The 20219-nt window shown below is 36.6% G+C and overlaps 1 protein-coding gene and 1 long non-coding RNA gene across 4 annotated transcripts in view; one reads left to right on the forward strand and one right to left on the reverse strand.

Moving 5' to 3' along the window:
• UBR5 (ubiquitin protein ligase E3 component n-recognin 5) overlaps positions 1–20219 on the forward strand; it is a 123532-nt gene that overhangs the window by 96749 nt on the left and 6564 nt on the right. The window contains exons 41-55 of the mRNA XM_031439418.2: positions 1448–1678; positions 2154–2227; positions 3436–3608; positions 3704–3817; positions 4717–4937; positions 6355–6475; positions 6562–6660; positions 8952–9195; positions 10570–10681; positions 11345–11489; positions 12259–12389; positions 13788–13848; positions 15755–15930; positions 16158–16242; positions 20039–20194. Of these exons, the coding sequence (XP_031295278.1) occupies positions 1448–1678; positions 2154–2227; positions 3436–3608; positions 3704–3817; positions 4717–4937; positions 6355–6475; positions 6562–6660; positions 8952–9195; positions 10570–10681; positions 11345–11489; positions 12259–12389; positions 13788–13848; positions 15755–15930; positions 16158–16242; positions 20039–20194 (2143 nt within the window). The remainder of the gene's footprint in view (positions 1–1447; positions 1679–2153; positions 2228–3435; positions 3609–3703; positions 3818–4716; positions 4938–6354; positions 6476–6561; positions 6661–8951; positions 9196–10569; positions 10682–11344; positions 11490–12258; positions 12390–13787; positions 13849–15754; positions 15931–16157; positions 16243–20038; positions 20195–20219) is intronic.
• LOC105090528 (uncharacterized) overlaps positions 1–20219 on the reverse strand; it is a 52476-nt gene that overhangs the window by 4863 nt on the left and 27394 nt on the right. For 2 of the 3 annotated variants that reach the window (XR_837270.3, XR_004132488.2), the window contains exons 1-2: positions 14795–15647; positions 3046–3156 (exon numbers count right to left, since the gene is read on the reverse strand). This is a non-coding gene — a long non-coding RNA (uncharacterized LOC105090528). Of the gene's footprint in view, positions 1–3045; positions 3157–14794; positions 15648–20219 lie in introns of those variants that run through there. The other variant, XR_010377051.1, reaches the window with a different exon arrangement.

The raw sequence follows: 20219 nt of genomic DNA on the forward strand, positions 1-20219 counted from the left end.
GCTCTTACTCTAATATAATAGCTTTATTGAGATGTAGTTCATATACCATATAGTTCACCCATTTAAAGTATACAGTTCTGTGGTTTTGAGAATATTCAGAGCTGTGCAACCATCATCACAATTCATATTGGAATACTATATTCATTTCCACAAGAAACCCGATACCCATTTGGAGTCACCTCCCATTTTCCCCTGCTTTCTAACCCTAAGCCACCACACTGATCTACTCTCTGTCTCTATGGATTTGCCTCCTGTGGGCATTTCATATAGATGGACTCGTGGTCTTTCATGCCTGGTTTCTTTTACCTGGCATAATAGTTTTAAGGTTTACCCTTGTTTAGCATGTATCAATACATTATTTCCATTGTATGGATATGCCACATTTTGTTTTTCCATTCATAAGTTGACAGACATTTGGGTTGTTTATACCTTTTGACTATTATGAATAATGCTGCTATGAACATTTGTGTACAGGTTTTTGTGTAGATACGTCTTCTCAGTTATCTTGGGTATATACCTAGTTGTGGAATTGCTAGATCATATGGTAATTTTCTTTGTTTAACCTTTTGAGGAACTGCCAGACTATTTTCTAGAGTGACTGCACCATTTTTACATTCCCAGTAGCAGTGTATAAGGGTTCCAGTTTCTCTACATCCTTGTCAACACTTGTTAGTATCTGTCTTTTGGATTATAGGCATCCTAGCAGGTGTGAAGTGGGATCTCATTGTGGTTTTGATTTATGTTTCCCTAATGGCTAATAATGTTGAGCATCTTTTTCGTGTGCTTATTGGCCATTTGTGTTTCTTTGAAGAAATATCTATTTAGAAGCTTTGTCCATTTTTAATTGGCTTGTCTTTTTACTATTGAATTGTATGAGTTCTTTTCTGTATTCTGGATACAAGTTCCTTAACAGACATGATTTGCAGAAATTATGTCCCATTCTGTGGGTTGTCTTTTCAGTTTCTTGAAGGTGTCTTTGAAGGACATATGTTTTTTAATTTAGATAAAGTCCAGTGCTATATCTTTTTTTTTTTTTTTTTTTTTTGCTTTTGGCGTCATTTTAGGCAGTGGTTCTCAAAGTGTAGTTCCCAAAATAGCTGCATCAAGATCATCTAAGAGCTTGTTAGAAATACAAATGGTGGGTCCAACTACATGTTTCAACAAGCTCTCCAGGTGATTTTGATGGACGGACACTGAAGTTTTAGAATCGTTGTCTTTAGGGAAGGAGTACCTTCTGCCATTCCAAAGGACATTTGAATTTCTTCCCTTTATAAATGTACAGTACTGTAAATCATACACAATGGTTATATTTCTAAAGCAGAGCCCAGGCTTAATGAATTTTTATTTATGGATAGTCTCAGTTTCTAATTTTGCATATTTATAAAATTGGTAAATTTCACATTTGTGTTCTTTTTGTAAACATTTTCATATCTTTTCACTCCTACAGACGTGCCACATTGCTTAGTGCCCGACAAGGAATGATGTCTGCTCGAGGGGACTTCCTAAATTATGCCCTGTCTTTAATGAGGTCTCATAATGATGAGCATTCCGATGTTCTTCCAGTTTTGGATGTTTGCTCACTGAAGCATGTGGCATATGTTTTTCAAGCCCTTATATATTGGATTAAAGCAATGAATCAGCAGACAACCTTGGATACACCTCAACTGGAACGCAAAAGGTATCCGTACTTGCCATGAGATTGATTTAAGAAGTACTTGCTCAGTAGGGTCTCCATTAGTACCTCAGTACATTTTCTGATTTTTGGAGAAGGAGAACAACATTCCAAAAGAGAAATAGTGGGAAGGTGGGCTTGAGTCTGTCCGGCCTTTCTCCATAACTACTCCTAACTTAATACATGAAACCTAAGAATCCATTTAATCTTTATGGTTGAGATAGTTTATCCTGATTGTTTATCGTACTCACTATTTCTTGGTATGATTAGCCTTTTGCTTCTTTTGAGCCTGTTTAGAAATTGTAGTACATTTGGCTGATGAATCCACCATTCCCAAAGTCTAAACTTGACACAGTGTTTCAAATTGGCTAGATCCTAAACAGACCTTTTAAGTACGTTTTGCTTATAGTTCCCACCACCTTTGCTCCTGTTCATATAGCATGAGTACTTCATGTAAAATGACTCACTTGTCTTTTTAAAGGACACGAGAACTCTTGGAACTGGGTATTGATAATGAAGATTCAGAACATGAAAATGATGATGACACCAATCAAAGTTAGTGTACAGAAAATCTGCTAATCTACTTCAAGAAATGGCTGCCTCAGTATTTCCCCTTCAAGCTTTTTAACTTCATTGTTTTCTGTCTGGGTGGGGATTTCTCTTTTCTTCTCTATGTCCCATTTCTTACACTTTCTGTCCATTTTTCCTTTTACATCCTTGCATTAGTTACTTCATAAATAAGGATGAATTATAGAAATACTATGAACTTTTCAGTAGTTGATTTTTTTTTTCTATTTTTATTTTGTATCCCTCCTTTGCATTTCTTAGTGTTAATGTTTACCTTTTCTCTTAAGTGTGTAGGTGTTACGTATGTTTAGATAAAGCCAGAACCTTTGTTAATATTGATGTAAGATTTATTCAAGAAAATGGAAAATACCAATTATAACTTCCAAATTTTATCAAAACTCAGCAGTTAATGCAATAAAAAAAGGAAATACTCCAAACTCAAGAAATTTTGGGATCTTCTCCACTCTTTTTTTGTAGTTTTCAGATACTATTTCAAGTAGAATTAAAATATTTTTATAGTGGGGTCAAATAGTCCACTTGCCTGTTCCCTATTATCAGCTAGTACTTTTATTCACCTCTGGGAAAGACAACTGACTTAACTACCCTTTCTTGTGAACCCAGCCATAGCTCACTATTTTCACAGCAAGCTGTAAAGCACTGCCAAAAGTTTTATTCTGTTAAAGGGGTTGGTGTTGCTGTGCTGTTTGCCTGTTGGGACGCATGAGTTGCTTAGACATTTCTCTGTTTATCTTCTTATAAAGGAAACAATTTATAAGTAAACAAGTGCTCAAATTTCAGCTACTTACCATCTCCTCCTTTTGGAGTCATTAGTAAGCCAGGTCCTAAATATGCTCAGGAAACTGACTGTGTTCTGGTCTGAATCTCTAGAGTGAAGAAGAGGTGGATGTGGATAACATCTGTCCAAAACAAAATAGAATAGTATTTGTTACTGCTAATTTTTTTTTGCAAGTTTTTATTATGTTAAAATACACATAAATAAACTTTATCATTTTAACCACTTTAAAGTAGTATTTTAAGTTGTCATTTTAAAATATTACCAAAAGTTTGGACTGTTGATTTTGAGTGGCATTAAAATTTTATAGAGATAAAAGGAATTTTGGATTGAGCAGATGAAGATTCTTTTACCCTTCCCCAATAATTATTTTTTCTAAGAAAACATCTCTCTTTTTGTTTAGGTGCTACTTTGAATGATAAGGATGATGACTCTCTTCCTGCAGAAACTGGCCAAAACCATCCATTTTTCCGACGCTCAGACTCAATGACATTTCTTGGGTGTATACCCCCAAATCCATTTGAAGTGCCTCTGGCTGAAGCCATCCCTTTGGCTGATCAGCCACATCTGTTGCAGGTGATTTAAATAAACTAGTCTTGAGGTTTCTTTTTGGTTGACTTTACTTTTTTAAAGTGTTGAATGTAACTGTAATATTTCTGTTACAATTCCAGCCAAATGCTAGAAAGGAGGATCTTTTTGGCCGTCCAAGTCAGGGTCTTTATTCTTCATCTGCCAGTAGTGGGAAATGCTTCATGGAGGTTACAGTGGACAGAAACTGCCTTGAGGTAAGATAGTGAAAAACTGAACACTTAACACCAGCATCCAGAATTTTGGAAATGCATTAATTCAGAATATTGTATTTCCCCAAATAATGGAAGTAGCAGGAATTCTTATGACATAATTAAAGGAATTAGTCTGTGATGTCATTAGTCTGCTTTGAGACTAACTTGCTGTATGTCAGGTTACTTCACCTATAAAATGGCAGTTTCATGATATGCTTTGCTTGTTTCAGTTAACTATTGTAATGCAGAAAGTTTAAATTTATAAATATATAACTTTTCTTTTTTAGTCTAGAATGTGAATAAATAAAGTAATATTAATAATGATACCTAACATTTGTTGAATAAAATTCTGTCTCCTGGGCAGTCTCAATTACTCTTTATAACCATGTTGGGTAGAAAACATTGTTGTCCTGATTTCATGGGTAAGGCTTGGAGAGATTATATAAATTTCATGTGAGAATGTCTATTATTAGACAGCTAGTTAAGTGACAGATCTAGTTTTAGGTAAAAGTCTGATTTGAGAGCCTAAAAGAATACTGTACTGTTTCTACAATGAAGAAGTAATACTACATTTAAGAACAGACATGGGAGACACTGTATTCAACTACAATAGAATTTTCTTTATTACCTAAATGATAAAAGAGAATCTTGTGTACATAAGTCACTTAAGTAACCACAGATACTATAAAGATACCTTTAAAAGTTCTCTGAGGCTGCTGTGGTAAATGCACTGGAATTGATTCTAGGGGAATCAGACAGACAAAAAATAGGTTGCATCTTTGTAATTGAAGTGCCAGAAAGGAATTATTTAACTTCCATGTGATTTCTGTGGACTAAGTTGAAAAGGAAGTCTATTCAGTTTATTTTTTTAATATCTGACTTTTAAATGTAAAAATTCATAGGTTCTTCCAACTAAAATGTCTTATGCTGCCAATTTGAAAAATGTAATGAACATGCAAAATCGACAGAAAAAGGAAGGGGAGGAACAGAATGTGGTACCAGAAGAAGCTGAGAGTTCAAAACCAGGGCCATCTGCTCATGATCTCGCTGCACAGTTGAAAAGCAGTTTACTAGCAGAAATAGGACTGACTGAAAGTGAAGGACCACCTCTTACATCTTTCAGGTACTTGCTAAGTGAAGACAGTTTTTCCTTTCCATTCCTTTATGGCTGCTATAATTTTTGTAAGAATTTTTATTTAGAAAATTTATAATTTACTTTGTATTTCATTTGTATATGACTAATAGAATGAAATGCTATTATTTGTGTTTTCCTAGTTTATAATCAGATATTTAAATATTAAATTAGATGGGGATTTTTTTTGCTGTTGTTAGATTAGATTTGGGGGGTTTTTTGTGACTATTTTGTCATTGACATTCTGATTTTCTCCTCACTTTATCGAGGAAATTCTGACTGTTTTTAACGTTCAGTACTGAGTTAAAGTATATATCCATGTCAAACTGCCAGTTACACATTTGTTACCAGCAGCTTAGCTAAGGGGGCAGAGGGAAACATGGGAATAAAAGAGCTTTCTAGATTTATGACTTTCACACTCGCTTGGGCCTGCTCCTTTGTCAAGTTCCCATTCAGTCATTCTGTTGCAAGAGGTAGGTTCTTTGCTTTCCCAATAAAAATTTGCTAGTGTATACTGTGGTTCAGTATGGCTAATCACCTAATGAATTATTGGTATAATTATTGAGTATGAATAATGAATTATTGAGTATCTGCTTTATGCTCCATGGTTTTTGGTCGTTTTTGGTTTTTTTGTTTGTTTGTTTTTTGCTTAAGAAGAGTTAAGCTAGTTTAAGAAACTAAATGTATCTTGTCTAACAACCATAAAAAGCGAGGAATAGTTGTGGACTGGGATGGCCCAAGCTTCCTAGAGACAACATGGTCTGAGCTGAGATGATTAGAATGTGTAGACACAGATAGATTGAAGGAGAGAAGAATTAGTGGTAGAGGGACAAGCTGTTTATTCTTTCTGGCTAGTGGTAAAATAAAGGAGGGGATAAAGTAGAATATTGCCTTTGGTGATGGAAAGGAAGCCATGGATAGGAAGAGAAACTCACAAAGGACTTCATCACTCTGGAGGAACTAGGGGAAGAACAAATTTAAATTTCTTTCGAAAACAAGTGGTACTACTGAAGGAACTCAGGGTGCAGTGTCATGGTAGTGAAGAGGCCATACTCAGCTTCACCAGGTTGAGTTTGAGTTGAGTATAATTGAAGTTGATATATTTAACACAATGGAATTCTGGTCCAGTGTGAAAGTTTTGAGGAGGTAAAATGAAACATGACGACAGAGGCAGCATCCTGGGGATGAATCCTTATGTAAAGGACAGAAGGAATAATGGAGTAAAAATGGGAAGTTCTGCAAGGAATGAGTCTCTGTAGAAAAGTTCTGCATTAGAGAGGTGTGGTTCTGAACTACTTAAGAGAACAGAATATTAAAAGACCAGGTAAGTTACTGTTATTGACCAAAACCCAGGAAATTATTAGCATTGGCTAAATTGCTTCCCTTTCTCCCCTTAAACTTCTTACAGGCCACAGTGTAGCTTCATGGGAATGGTCATTTCCCATGACATGCTGCTAGGACGCTGGCGCCTTTCTTTGGAACTGTTCGGCAGGGTTTTCATGGAGGATGTTGGAGCAGAACCTGGATCAGTATGTATTTTGAGAACTTTACATTCTGTTCTGCCTGATAAGAACATATTTCAGAGAATAATTCTGTCATGCATTTTTTTTTAAAGATCCTAACTGAATTGGGTGGTTTTGAGGTAAAAGAATCAAAATTCCGTAGAGAAATGGAAAAACTGAGAAATCAGCAGTCAAGAGATTTATCACTAGAGGTAAAGGTATTTAGATTTTCTTATACTATACATATAGTATGCCATTTATATAAAGTTTAAAAACCAAAAAATAACTATTTTATTTAGGGGTACATACTGTGTAATTAAAATTTTAAAGGAAATAAACGGTAATCACCAAATTTAGAGTAGTGGCTATCTCTGGCAGTTGGCTTCCTAACATCCTATAATGATGAGCAATGGGTTTGTTTAAGTATCATGAACACACGGATTTAAACTTTTGATACGCTTCATTCCACTGATACTCAAATTGTCTTTGGCTAGTGGGAGTCCTGGGTCTTTGGCTTATGAGTCCTTTTGATATGACTCCAATAATCTTTGATAACTTCCTTACTTTTTGGTACGTCTCATTTTGTGTATTTTCTGTCACAGACCTTAAATCAGCCATTTCTTCAAGAAGCCCTGGTTTCCTTTAGCAGAAAACTGAATTTTGAGATTATAATCTGGGTTCTAGGTTGCTCACTGCCTATTGGGTTGGTCATTGTCTCTAGGCCTTTTAGTGGAAAGAACTAGGAAATGCCCCTTTAAAAAAAGAAAATTATGTCATGAGTTCATACTGATACTCCTGACTCAAAATGATTTAGGACCACAAAATTGTTTTATTTTCACCTTTTAGTCTTTATTGTCTTTCTTCTGAACTGAATAATATCCAGCTTCCCAGCAACACTGATAAGATCACTCATTTGCTTCTGTCCCACAGCATGCACACAGCAGCCTTAGAGTCCCAGCATCAACACTACTGTCAACAAAATGACTGAAGATAGCTTAGATTCATTTGCAGTTTTTTGTTATTAGAGCATATCCAGTTGGAGATGTAGTCAGATTACATTGTTTTAAAGTTACTTGAAATAATTCCTCTAAGTGAGATTTTGCTTTCTCATCTCCACATAATTAGGGCCTTTTGTTTCATTTTGCTTTTGTTTTTTCAGGGATTGCTCACCCCCTTTAAAATTTTGTTTCATAATTAATGTAAAATATCCACAGTGTTGCAAGGTCAACTCTGTATAGAAGAAAGTTGTATTCAGAGAAATCTAGTTTCCATTCCTGTCTCTTTTACTGTGTGTACCCCCTGCCTCCTTTCAAGTTTTCTATTTTTAGCTTATTTTCCTCCCCTCTTTCAAAAAAATACAATCATGTGTGTTCATTCATTACCTCTCTCCCTGACACTTAGCGTGCTATTACACATTTTACTACATCTTGTTTTTCCCAGTTACCAGTATCTCCCAGAGAGAAAGCCATGGTTATATATAGGGGTATTCTGCCGCCTTTTTTCCAGCTGCCTAATTTTAGTACTACATTTTATGGTTGTATCAATTTTTTTGACCAGTTTCCTATTGGTAGACATTTGGATGTGTTTCCACTCTTTTGCTGTTAAAAATAGTGGTGTGATGAATAGCCTCTTGTGTTTCTCTGTTTGGCTAGCATGTCTTTGAGACAGATTCTTAGACATGGAACCCAGACACAAGGTCTGAGGCTATGTGCATATAATTTTGCCGAATATTGCAAATACCTCTACATAATGGTTGTATGTTTTTGCACTTGCAACATCAACATGAGAATTCTTGCTTCTCCAAAGTCTTGCCAGCATTGTCAGATTTTGAGGTTTTTTTCCCACATCTGACAGGCAAGAAATGGCATCTCAGTACAGTTTTCACTTGCATTTCTCTTATTATGAGCAAAGTTAAACATTGTTTCATATAATTCATATATTATGGATATTTTTCTTGGAACTGCTGATATATCTTGACCATTTTTCCTATTACATTGTTTTTTTCTTTTTTTTTTTTTAAGAAACACTAGGTGATATATACACCATTCATAAAGCTTTGTTGGTAACAGAAGGTACAAATATTTTTTCCACTTTGTCATTTTTGTTTTACTTTGCTGTGGTATTTACTTTGCTATGGTCACCAAAGGAATATCCTGTGATTTCTTCTAGGATTTGCTTTTTTTGTTGGTTTTTAAATTTACTCCTTGATCTACTTGTAATTTATCCTATATTCTAAAATTGGATGAATTGCTGTTTTTGAGTAGAGCTCTTAAGAAAGTGTTAGAATTTAGTTAAATTCCATTATCCTGACTTAATGTAGGACATTCTTGTATGACTTAGAATGCTGTTTATGTGGAATATAGACGGTTTTGAGAACCCAGGGCACTGTGTAGCTATTTCAGCTGTCAAGGAAAACCTAAACTTAGACATTCAGATTTTACATAGAAAAATTTCAAGGTGGTTTCCAACACTGAATATACTTCTTGTTGGTGTGTTTTAATAGGTTGATCGAGATCGAGATCTTCTTATTCAGCAGACCATGAGGCAACTTAACAATCACTTTGGTCGAAGATGTGCTACTACACCTATGGCTGTACATAGAGTAAAAGTTACATTTAAGGATGAACCAGGAGAGGGCAGTGGTGTGGCACGAAGTTTTTATACAGCCATTGCACAAGCTTTTTTGTCAAATGAAAAACTGCCTAATCTGGATTGTATCCAAAATGCCAACAAAGGCACTCACACAAGTAAGTACTCTGCAGATAACAGGCACGTACAGATTCTTTCCTTGATCAAAACAATGATAATCATGGTTATGTGTGTTTATAGTGGGAGGACTTTAAAGTATATTTACATTTTTATGCAATTTTGTTCTAGATTAATGATTTAATCTTGTTTAAACTATTCTAATTGACAGTTCAGCAGTTTGCTCTTTTACTGCCACATTTATTTTCATAAATGGTTGTGATTGTAATACTGAGTTTATCGTCTCAATTATTACATGTTTTGGGAGTGAGGGGTTTAAGATCTATGGTAGTATAAAAATTCAAAGAGTAAACTACAGTATTTCCCCAATCCCTGTATTTAATTAGTAAGATACTAAAAATGCTGTTATCTAGAGCAGTGCTTTTCAAAGTAAGATTTCCAGAGTTGCTACCCAGTGAGATGGAGCTTGCAACCATATGTAAATTGGCTGTTGCTAACCTCACTGTTTAATTTAGCAAGGCTTTTTTGATAGTAAGATTTTCTATGCTAACATCCTGGTGCAAGCTTTATTTCCTTGAGGATTAGCACTTTGGGATTAGTATTATTACCTAATTTTTAAGATAATAATTAGCATATTTTAAAAATCTGTGAAAACAACAATAGCCTTAAGTAGATGAAACTCGGGATTCATGTCAGGTAGGGGCAGAAGACTGTCAGTTTTGCAGGCGGATGGATATGGTAATTGAGATAGGAGTTACTAACAAAACCCTGTGTTTTACCTAGGCTGTAGGTGTATCTTCCTGGGGTTCTGTAAACTGCCATCATAAAAGATGAATGAGCTCAAAAGAATTGAAGCTGAAAAAATAGGGCGAGTACCTAGTTTCACCATTTGACTTTCTATAGTCCTGTGATAAAAAGAAATCGGCAGATGTGAATGAGGAAACCTGAGAAGTATGACATGTCAAAATAACTTTTCTGCATACTCTTTAGGAAACCATACCTTGGTTTATGTTTAAGGTTTTAAATGTAATAACAGCTGGGTGGCCTATAATGCTTAATGCCAAAAACTAGGAATAGAGAGTATATTTAAATGTGACCCTAAACAAGTAAGAAATTTCAGCATTTTTTATGGTGAAACTAAGCCTCAGTTGCAACACATTATTTCACAGCTTGGACATGACAAGGGGGTAAATTCATTAAATAAATACTGAGTGAATATTCTATTCAGGTACGTTCTACAGTCACTCCCAACCCTCAAAACGATGGGGAGAGTGACAGAAAGGCACTAACACGGATACTAAGGAAGATGATCTTCAGCTGTCATGTTCTTACGTTTTTCTTATGTCTTCATATTGACTTTAAAACAGTTGCGTTTACGTTCATCTAAACAAAGTGTGTTTCATAATTTTTTCCAGGTTTAATGCAGAGATTAAGGAACAGAGGAGAGAGGGATCGAGAAAGGGAGAGAGAAAGGGAGATGAGGAGGAGCAGCGGCTTGCGAGCAGGGTCTCGGAGAGACCGGGACAGGTGAGACCATTTTGTATCTTTTATCGAATACCACCTTTTTGGATGAATTGGAGATAGGCCTGTAAAAAAGAATCTCAACTGTGGATTTTTAGAAGATGAAAGTTTTAATAATATATATTTAATATGTATAGTAACTAAAATATCCTAGCCAACTGTTAGTAAAATGTTCTGCTTTAAAAACCCAGGGGCAGTTGAAATTATGTTGGCTTTTTATTTATCCCACTCAAGTTCCTAATTTTTTGAAAATTTTATTAACTTCATATCATGCTTTCCCAGATTTGTTTTAAAATTTTAATTGTGGCAATTATGTTATTTAAACCTTTTAATTTTTCACCTGTTAGAATGGGTGGCATTTTACTTTTGACTAAAATTTCCAGGAATTATGGGTGGGCTCTTGATTTCTGGTATTTTAAGGTCCTATTAGAATCAGATCTGCAAATATACATTTCAGATTTAGATATTTTTCAAGTGACAAAATCTAGATAATCTTTATTTCCCAACCACCATTTTTAAGGCATTGTACCACCCTGGTAACCATAACCGAAGCTAACCATTAAGTGCTGGTTTTCCAACTTTGTTGTTGGAACACAGCTACTAGTTGTGTTGTATTTTCATTCTGCAGACAAGAGAAATGAAGTCATAATAGCTTTATTCATGTTTCAGAGATTTTAGAAGACAGCTTTCCATCGACACGAGGCCCTTCAGACCAGCCTCTGAAGGGAATCCTAGTGATGATCCTGATCCTTTGCCGGCACATCGTCAGGCACTCGGAGAGAGACTTTACCCCCGTGTACAAGCCATGCAGCCAGTACGTACGGGGCATTTAGCCACCTCTTAACTGGCTGTGCCCTTTTTGTTTTTTAATTAAGGCTGATATTTTAAAAAGTTGTCCACTACTGGAAGGCCATGTGGTTTAGGACTACAGTAATAAAAAAAGCTTAGGAAGGAAAGAAGCAACATTTATCAGAGAGTAATTATATATAGTTCGAGGTTTGTCTTTACTACCTATGCCAGGTTGGCATCCTCCCTATAATAAAGTTCCTTGTGTGCTAGAGAATTCACCTGTGCTGTGTATTTATTTGTACCCTATTTGTACAGATTGTTACTTTTTAAAGCCAACTTTGTATCTGTTACCAGGTGGTAGCTAGAACTCACTGTAAATAGTGTACTGTTGATAGGTATCACAGGAAGATTTTATTTTGAATGTTCTGTGAGAGGTTTCTTTAATGTGAACATATAACCTAGTTATGTTTTTGTTTGTCTTTATACATAGCTATATGTTCATGTTATAGCAAAAGAATAATACAACAGAGAAAACCTATTCTATTTCTTTCAGTAAATCCTTCGCCTTAAATATAGGCATCTTTTTCTTTCTCCTTGTTAATAAGCCTGCTAGTGCACAGACTGTTCCCTACCAGAGTTCTCAAGCTTACAGTTTAATAAAGTATTTTATTGGGTCAGGAGTTTTCCTATTTGTTACTCAAGGTTCTTTTTTTTTTTTTTTAAATAAAAGACTACTAATTTAGACAAGAGGTTTCAGAGAGTAGAGTCAAGTAACATTTGTTCATCATTTACAGGCATTTGCAAGTAAAATCACTGGCATGCTGTTGGAATTATCCCCAGCTCAGCTGCTGCTGCTTCTAGCAAGTGAAGATTCTCTGAGAGCAAGAGTGGACGAAGCCATGGAACTCATTATTGCACATGGACGGTAATGTGTACAGTTGGGAAGACATTTTAGTTTAAAACATCAGCTACTTCATTTTGTAGGATGTGGGTGTCACCATATCTCAGTGTGTATACTAAAAAGTAAAAGACTTTAAGTGGTTTTTTAAGAAATGGCTTAAAATCCATGAGTGAGATAGCCAAGTTTCACATGTATTTGAAGGACAGAATTTTAGCAGCCACTTTAGGTTCTAAAGATCTTTTATGAACCTTATTTAGAAATTACTTACAAGAAGTACATCTATTCTCCACCTGAATACCCCTAATGTCAGAGGCCAGATCTTCAAGGAATTGGGTGTAATCCCCAAGTTCTTCCAAAAACATGAAATTTCTTTTAGGCCTCCTGATATATCTTAAAAGTCATGCAAATTTTTGCTTTATATTGTGTAATATATTTGTTTTAATATAAAACTTTAAAAAAAATCTAACAGTTAATTATCTTTCTTTTCCTCAGGTGACAGGTAGAAGTGACAGTAAGATATGCCATACTTATTCTGTGCCCTTCTATCCTGGGGCTACTCTGATATCCATTTTGAGGCTCTGAAATGTTATTTGAGATGAAAATGTCTGTTTTTTTCCCTACTAGTCATGATTTGACTGAGATAAGATTAGATACAGTCCTAGAGATGGATAAGAGGGTAGCCTTGAAACCAAACAGCCACTTATGTGTTCCACCCATTTACCTTTTACAGAGCCTTTGAATGGTCTAAGCCAGAGACTGTTGCTAGAAGTTTATTTTCTTTGCTGATGTTACCATTTTTCTCCTCTTTTATGTACCGTATCTTTATTCTTCTTCCCTGTTTCTGGCAGCACACTGATACAGCTTAGCCCATTACAGAAAAAGTTGTGAGTTAATGTGCATTTTTGATAAAAAGATTTTTATAAATATATGTAAGTGTTGCTAATTTGTAAGTGTTGCTAATTTGGTAGTATTTTCTATTGAATGCAATAATATATAATATTGACTACTGTCACCTAGCTTCATAGAATGGACAGTGGATTTATTAGTATTCTAGAATAATTAAATACACTGGAGAATTTGATTCCTGTTGTAGTTGCTTTCTGGACATTTTTGTGTTCTTTTATAAGGCTGCCCCTGAGCTTAAGTTTCACTACCCCTGTGAAGACTGCATTTATTTTAAGTCAGGTAGCCTTTATTTAGTTCATTATCTTGGTTCATACATGTAGCATTTTTTCTCTGTATATTATTAACATTTCTGCTCCTAGAACTGCATTAAGACTAGTAAGTATCCTAGGTATTTATTTACTTCACAACTTAAATGCATTTATAAATTCTTATAAACTTAAATTCATATGGTTTTCTCCACACTAAATGATAGAAATTTCGATTATGTGGAATGCAAAAGATTTTGTTTGCTTTTAGGGAAAATGGAGCTGATAGTATCCTGGATCTTGGATTATTAGACTCCTCAGAAAAGGTACAGGTAAGGGATGTTTTGTACATGTACTAATAATAAGCACTTGGAATTTAAATTGCACAAAAGTGAGGAAAGCCGTATGTTCTTTAAACTATGTCTTGCTTGATTACAGTAGAAGAAAAAGTAAAAATAACTATAAAGGTCTCATATACAGAATCAAGTAACAGGATTGTTTTGGTTAAGGCTCAGTGTAACCCCACTCACTGGCTGCCTCCAATTGAGCACAGCCTGAATTAAGCTTTAATGTAGAGATGTCTTAAATTAATAGCAGAGAAGGAGAGAGGCACTATGGATTCTTGGGCTTGTTCCTCTAGGAAGTAATGAGTACCAAAGATCGAGAGAAAATGTGACATACGGTATAGCAGTGAGGAAGGCTTTTTTAAGTGCATGATGTATTTCATTCATCAGATGAGGCTCTGTAACAGTTCTGAGAACTTCAGTGCAAGCCAGCATATAATCTTATCTCACTAATTACAACTTAAAACTCTGGACAAAATCCCAAAAGGAACTGCTTGAATGTTCTGAAAAGTAAACAGCAGCACACAGAGTAGAGGGAAGTCAAAACTTGAAAAACAACTGGTATGGCATTGTTTCAGGCAGGAGAGTAGAGCTGACCCCTGTTACTCCATCTTACCTGGAAGATAGCAAAGGCTTTAAGAAACAAAATATAGTATAAACCAATGTCCAAGTCCCAGGCTATCCCAAATGGTACATATGCAGGACAGACCCAAACAATATAATTAAAAGGCTTTGAAAACTTAATTTTAGTAGAACCACTGCACACAAAAGGTGACACTTCCAGTCTGAGCCTAACCTGGTTCAGACCAAAGCCAAAAAACATCAACATTTTCCATATAATTTTAACAAGACCCAGGAGTTTCAGTTTAATACTCAATATGTCCAGGATACACTCCAAAATTATTCAACATAGAAAGTACCATCAGAGACTCACCAGTTGTTTTGGGAAAAGAATCAGTATATGCCAACCTCGAAATGACCCACTTATTGGATTTATCAAAGATTTTATCTCATGTTCTGTGAAATAAAGGTAAACACTGATGAGTGGAAAAGCAGAGGTTCACAACAGAGAAACAGAAACTTTAAAAGAGAATCAAGGGAAATTTTTAGAATTAAAACTACAATGTCTTAAAGAACAAAATTCACTGGATAGGTCAATAGCAGAATGAGGATAACACAGGAAAGTATCACTCAGTTTAAAGATTTATCCATTCTGAATAACAGAAAGAGAAAAAGATGTCAAACAAAGGAACTGTTTCAGAGACCTCTTGGACCATATCAAAAGGTCAAACATTCATGTCATTGGAGTCCCCAGAAGAGAAGAATGAGATTGCTACAGGAAAATATTTGAAGAAATAATAGATAAAACTTTCCAAATTTGGTACAAGACATAGGTTTACAGATTCAAGAAGGTCAGTGAATCCTAAACAGGATAAACTGAAAGAAAGCTATGTCTAGACACATAATCAAGCTGCCGTAAAACTGATGAAACTAGCAAAGAATAGTGCCTTACACACAGGGAAACAGTGATTTGAAAGGCAGTAGGTTTCTCATCAGCAACTGTGAAGGCTAGAAGACAACAGAGCATCATCCTTAAGAACTGTCAGTCCAGAATTCCATATCCAGGGAAAATATATTTGAGGACTTGAGGTGAAAGAAGCTACCAGAGTTTCATTAAGTGATTTTATTCAAATAGAGAAGTTAAAGACTTAACAGGCACCAGGTTTTATACATAACAATTCTGAAAGGATGAATTTGAAAGTTTATTTACATTTAAAGATGAATGTTACTTTACTTACCAGACTTTACTTTTTGAGTGATTTTTAGAGAACCAGTTCATGTTTTGTTGTTAAAAGTCAATCTTGGGGCTTAATCCCTGATATTTTATTATCAGGAAAATCGCAAGCGTCATGGCTCTAGTCGAAGTGTAGTAGATATGGATTTAGATGATACGGATGATGGTGATGACAACGCCCCTTTGTTTTACCAACCTGGAAAAAGAGGATTTTATACTCCAAGGCCGGGCAAAAACACAGAAGCAAGGTTGAACTGTTTCAGAAACATTGGCAGGTAAAATAATAACTCTTATCTTGTATTTGAATTTTAAAAAAATTTCAGTTTATGAGACTTTCTAAAATATATTAGTTTTTAAAAATGTGTATATGCTCTACTTCATAATGATTAGAAATGAGGCTGTTAGAATTTCTGAACATTGTATGTATATTATGTGTGCATGCGATTATGTGTTCTAGAATTATTTTTGAATTTAAATACTATTTCCTTGTTTTTATTTTTAGGATTCTTGGACTTTGTCTGTTACAGAATGAACTATGTCCTATCACATTGAACAGACATGTGATTAAAGTGTTGCTTGGTAGGAAAGTAAGTGATTTTAATGAACCTGACTGCTTTTACATTTGTAGAAACTTTCTTTTACAAATCGTTTACAAACATTTAGTGACATTAGAGGAAATCTGAATACATGGAGGAGAGAGCATAGCAGAGTAGGTGACACACAGGTGGGTTTGGAGGGTCTGACAGACCTGGGTCCTCTTGTAGACAAATCCTCTGACATTTACGGCATAGTTCTCCATTTAGAAAATGGTAAAGAAAACAGTATGTATAGTGCCTGGTACATAGTAAGTGCTCAGTAGATTTTTAACTATTATTATTAGTTGTAGCAAATAGTAGTGGAGGTATAAGTAGTACTGTATTGTAAAGGGCATTCTCAGTTTCAAATATACATATAAGATGTACATGGGTAGAAGGGACAAAAGACTAAGAAAACATAGCACAGCATGCTTGATAATTATTTCTGGGTGACAGTTTGTTGTATGTGTTTTGATAATTTGACAGCTTATACATTCCTTTATGATGGGGAGGGGAAAACCACATTCTTTAAAATTAACGTATAATACTAATTATAATACAGAAAACAATGAAATATTTTACAGTCCTTTTTAGTGATGCATATCACACATCTGATATGAATTAGCATTGTTAAAGCTGTGGCCTGTTAATAATTTTCTTTACTCAAACCCACTGATGAATATTGTTTTCTATTATTACAGCATATCACATTTTGATATATTTTTCCCTTTTTATTAACTCTGACTCTCTTGACTTTTGAGTATTCCAACTAAAATATTCCTTTTAACTTTTTTTATTGAGTATTAGTCATTTTACAATGTTGTGTCAAATTCTAGTGTAGAGCACAATTTTTCAGTCATACATGAACATATATATATTCATTGTCACATTTTTTCCCCCGCTATGAGCTACCACAAGATCTTGTATATTTTTCCCTGTGCTATACAGTATAATCTTGTTTATCTATTCTGCATTTTAAAATCCCAGTCTGTCCCTTCCCACCCCCAGCCCTCTTGGCAACCACAAGTTTGTATTCTATGTCTATGAGTCTGTTTCTGTTTTGTATTTGTTTGTTTATATTCCTCATATAAGCGATCTCATATGGTATTTTTCTTTCTCTTTCTGGCTTTACTTCACTTAGAATGACATTCTCCAGGAACATCCGTGTTGCTGCAAATGGTGTTATGTTGTTGGGTTTTGTGGCTGAATAGTATTCCATTGTATAAATATACCACATCATTATTCAGTCATCTGTTGATGGATTTTAGGCTGTTTCCATGTCTTGGCTATTGTAAATAGTGCTGCTATGAACACTGGGGTGCAGGGGTCATTTTGAAGTAGGGTGGTGTCTTGGTGTGGGTCTGTTTGGGTTCTTCCTGTTTGGGACCCTCTGAGCCTCCTGTACTTGGACATCTGATTCCTTTAGCTTTGGGAAGTTCTCAGTCATGATTTCTTCAAATACCTTTTCAATCCCCTTTGTTCTTTCTTCCCCTTCTGGAACCCCTATTATACGTAGATTGGCACACTTTATATTATCCTATAGGTCCCTTATATTGTTTTCATTGTTTTTTATTTGTTTTTCTCTCAGCTGTTCTGATTGGGTGCTTTCTCTTGTCCTGTCTTCTAGGTCACTTACTCGTTCCTCTGCATCATCTAGCCTGCTTTGTACACCCTTTAGGTCAGCTCTCATCTCAGCAAATGAGTTTACTAATTCTACTTGGTTCTTTATAGCTTCTATTTCATTTTTGACATATTTTATATCTCTAAACACTGTTTCTTTTAGTTCCTTCAGTACTTTGATCACTCCTTTTTTGAAATCTTGGCTCTAGTAGGCCATCGATGTCTATTTCCTTGATCGTGCTTTCAGGGGATTTCTCTTGATGTTTTAATTGGGGGTGGTTCCTCTGCTTCTTCATATTGCTCGTATCTCTGGCAGTGTGGCTTAAGGAGTATCAGTTATCTAGTTCTCCTGGAGACGGTGTGCTCTTAATGATATTATCGAGAGGTCTTTGTATTTTTGCCCTGTTTCGTGAACTCAGCTTGCTGTTTCCAGAGGCCCTCTGTTGGCGCCCTCGTCTGTGCTGCTCCCAGCAGTGGCTGTCAGTTAGCAGATCGTACCCCCCCAACACTGGGTCAGGAGCTGAGCTCTTACCCAGTGGGTGGGTGGGTCATTCCCCCTCCCCCTCCCGATTCTGCAATCAGATGCTGTGCTTTGGGGGAGGCAGGTGGGTGGATCACGCCCCCTCCCAGCACATGGTCAGGCGCTGCATTCCTGCCAGGAAGGCGGGTGGCCGCCCACCCTCTCCCAGCGCCGGTTGCTCTGCTGCTCTATGCAGCTGCCCGCTCCGCCTCGGGTCAGTGCTCCAAAGGTGGGCTTGGGGAAGACTGCGGAACGGCCCCACCCCTGCTCCATGCCAAATCTCTGCTCCTTGCTTGTCTTGGCAGCACGAGTTCTCTGAGGTGCCAGGGCAGAAAGATCCTATCTGCCTCGGGCTGTAAACAAGGCTCAGTCCTGCCTAGGAGGTTGCAGAGCCCCTGGTTGCAGATTCAGGTCTTGGCCCTACCCCCGCCTGGGCGCTGCACACAGGAGATGGCAGCTGTGGCTGCGCCCTGCCTCTCTTCTCACGAGAAGTGCCAGTAATGGCGGCACAGGTCTGAGGATACAAAGGCTACGGCGCCCCTCCCCCCAGGCACACCAGCCTTGTTGCTTTGCTTTTTTCACAATTTATGGGGGACTGAGGTTGTTCTGCTCCGTATCCCCTCCCAGCCACGGCACATAGCCCCTTGCAGTCCCCAGGGCTGCCTCAGTGCAGCCGCCCCCGTCCTCCGCCCGGCTCAGGCGGCCTGTCCTGGCCCCAGCTGCCAGCTCACATCTCAGGCTGGGTGTTGTGGGGACCCTTTGTGCCCGTTTAACTCAGTTCTGTCAGTCAAGGGGTGCTCGGGGCAGATCTGAGCCTCAGAGGCTCCCCCTCGGTCCCGCTGGCGTCTCAGTTGGAGAGGGGAGACCCAGCGAACCAGCACCAGTCCTCCTTTGCCACTCCCTCCCTGAGGGATTGGTCCCTCAGTGTTTTGCTTTTTCTTCTTTCTTTTTTCCTTTTCTTCTACTAGAGGTTTGGTGTCTTTGTGTTTCGAAGAGGGTGATGTTCTGTCAGAGTTCGGCACGTGCTCTGGTTGGCTAAGTAGGTCCGTAGATGTGAGTTTTGGTGTATTTGTGGGAGAGGGAGAGCTACAATCATCCTTCTACTCCGCCATCTTGCTTCTCTCCTCGACTAAAATATTCTTGTGCAGAGAAAGAACTGGACTTCAAGCTCAGCAACATCAAAATGTTGAGCCTTTAACAAGGTTTATAGAAAAGATCACAGAATCAAATAGATGCAAGTTTAACCAGTGATATGACCTTCAGCATGTTACTGAATTCCTTTAAGCATCAGATTCATCCTCTGGCATTAATAATCTGTATTTATGGTTATTGTCAAGACTAAATAGGTTTAGTGTGTTTAGGACCAGCTGCTCAGCATGATCACCTTTTAATAATTAGTCCTGGTTTCTGCAAATAAATTATTTTAGGACTGAAAAAAAAAACTATTACACTACTGGCTTTAAATTTTTTCAAAATGTATATTATACTTGATATACTTTGAAATTAAATGTATTTATTAAAATTTTACCTCTTTCAATCAGTTATATATTTAGTGGAAGATTATTCTTTATCAGTATATCTTCAAATTAGATAAAATTCTTTATTACAGCTTTTAATTCACTAAAGATGTTTCTTTCATAACTGAGTTTCATATGATTACTTTCTTAGGTCAATTGGCATGATTTTGCTTTTTTTGACCCTGTGATGTATGAGAGTTTGCGGCAACTTATCCTTGCTTCTCAGAGTTCAGATGCTGATGCTGTTTTCTCAGCGATGGATTTGGCATTTGCAATTGACCTGTGTAAAGAAGAGGGTGGAGGACAGGTAAAACAAATGTATAATTTTCTGT

Source organism: Camelus dromedarius, chromosome 20 (genome assembly GCF_036321535.1).
Source record: "Camelus dromedarius isolate mCamDro1 chromosome 20, mCamDro1.pat, whole genome shotgun sequence".
NCBI classification, from domain to species: Eukaryota; Metazoa; Chordata; class Mammalia; order Artiodactyla; family Camelidae; genus Camelus; species Camelus dromedarius.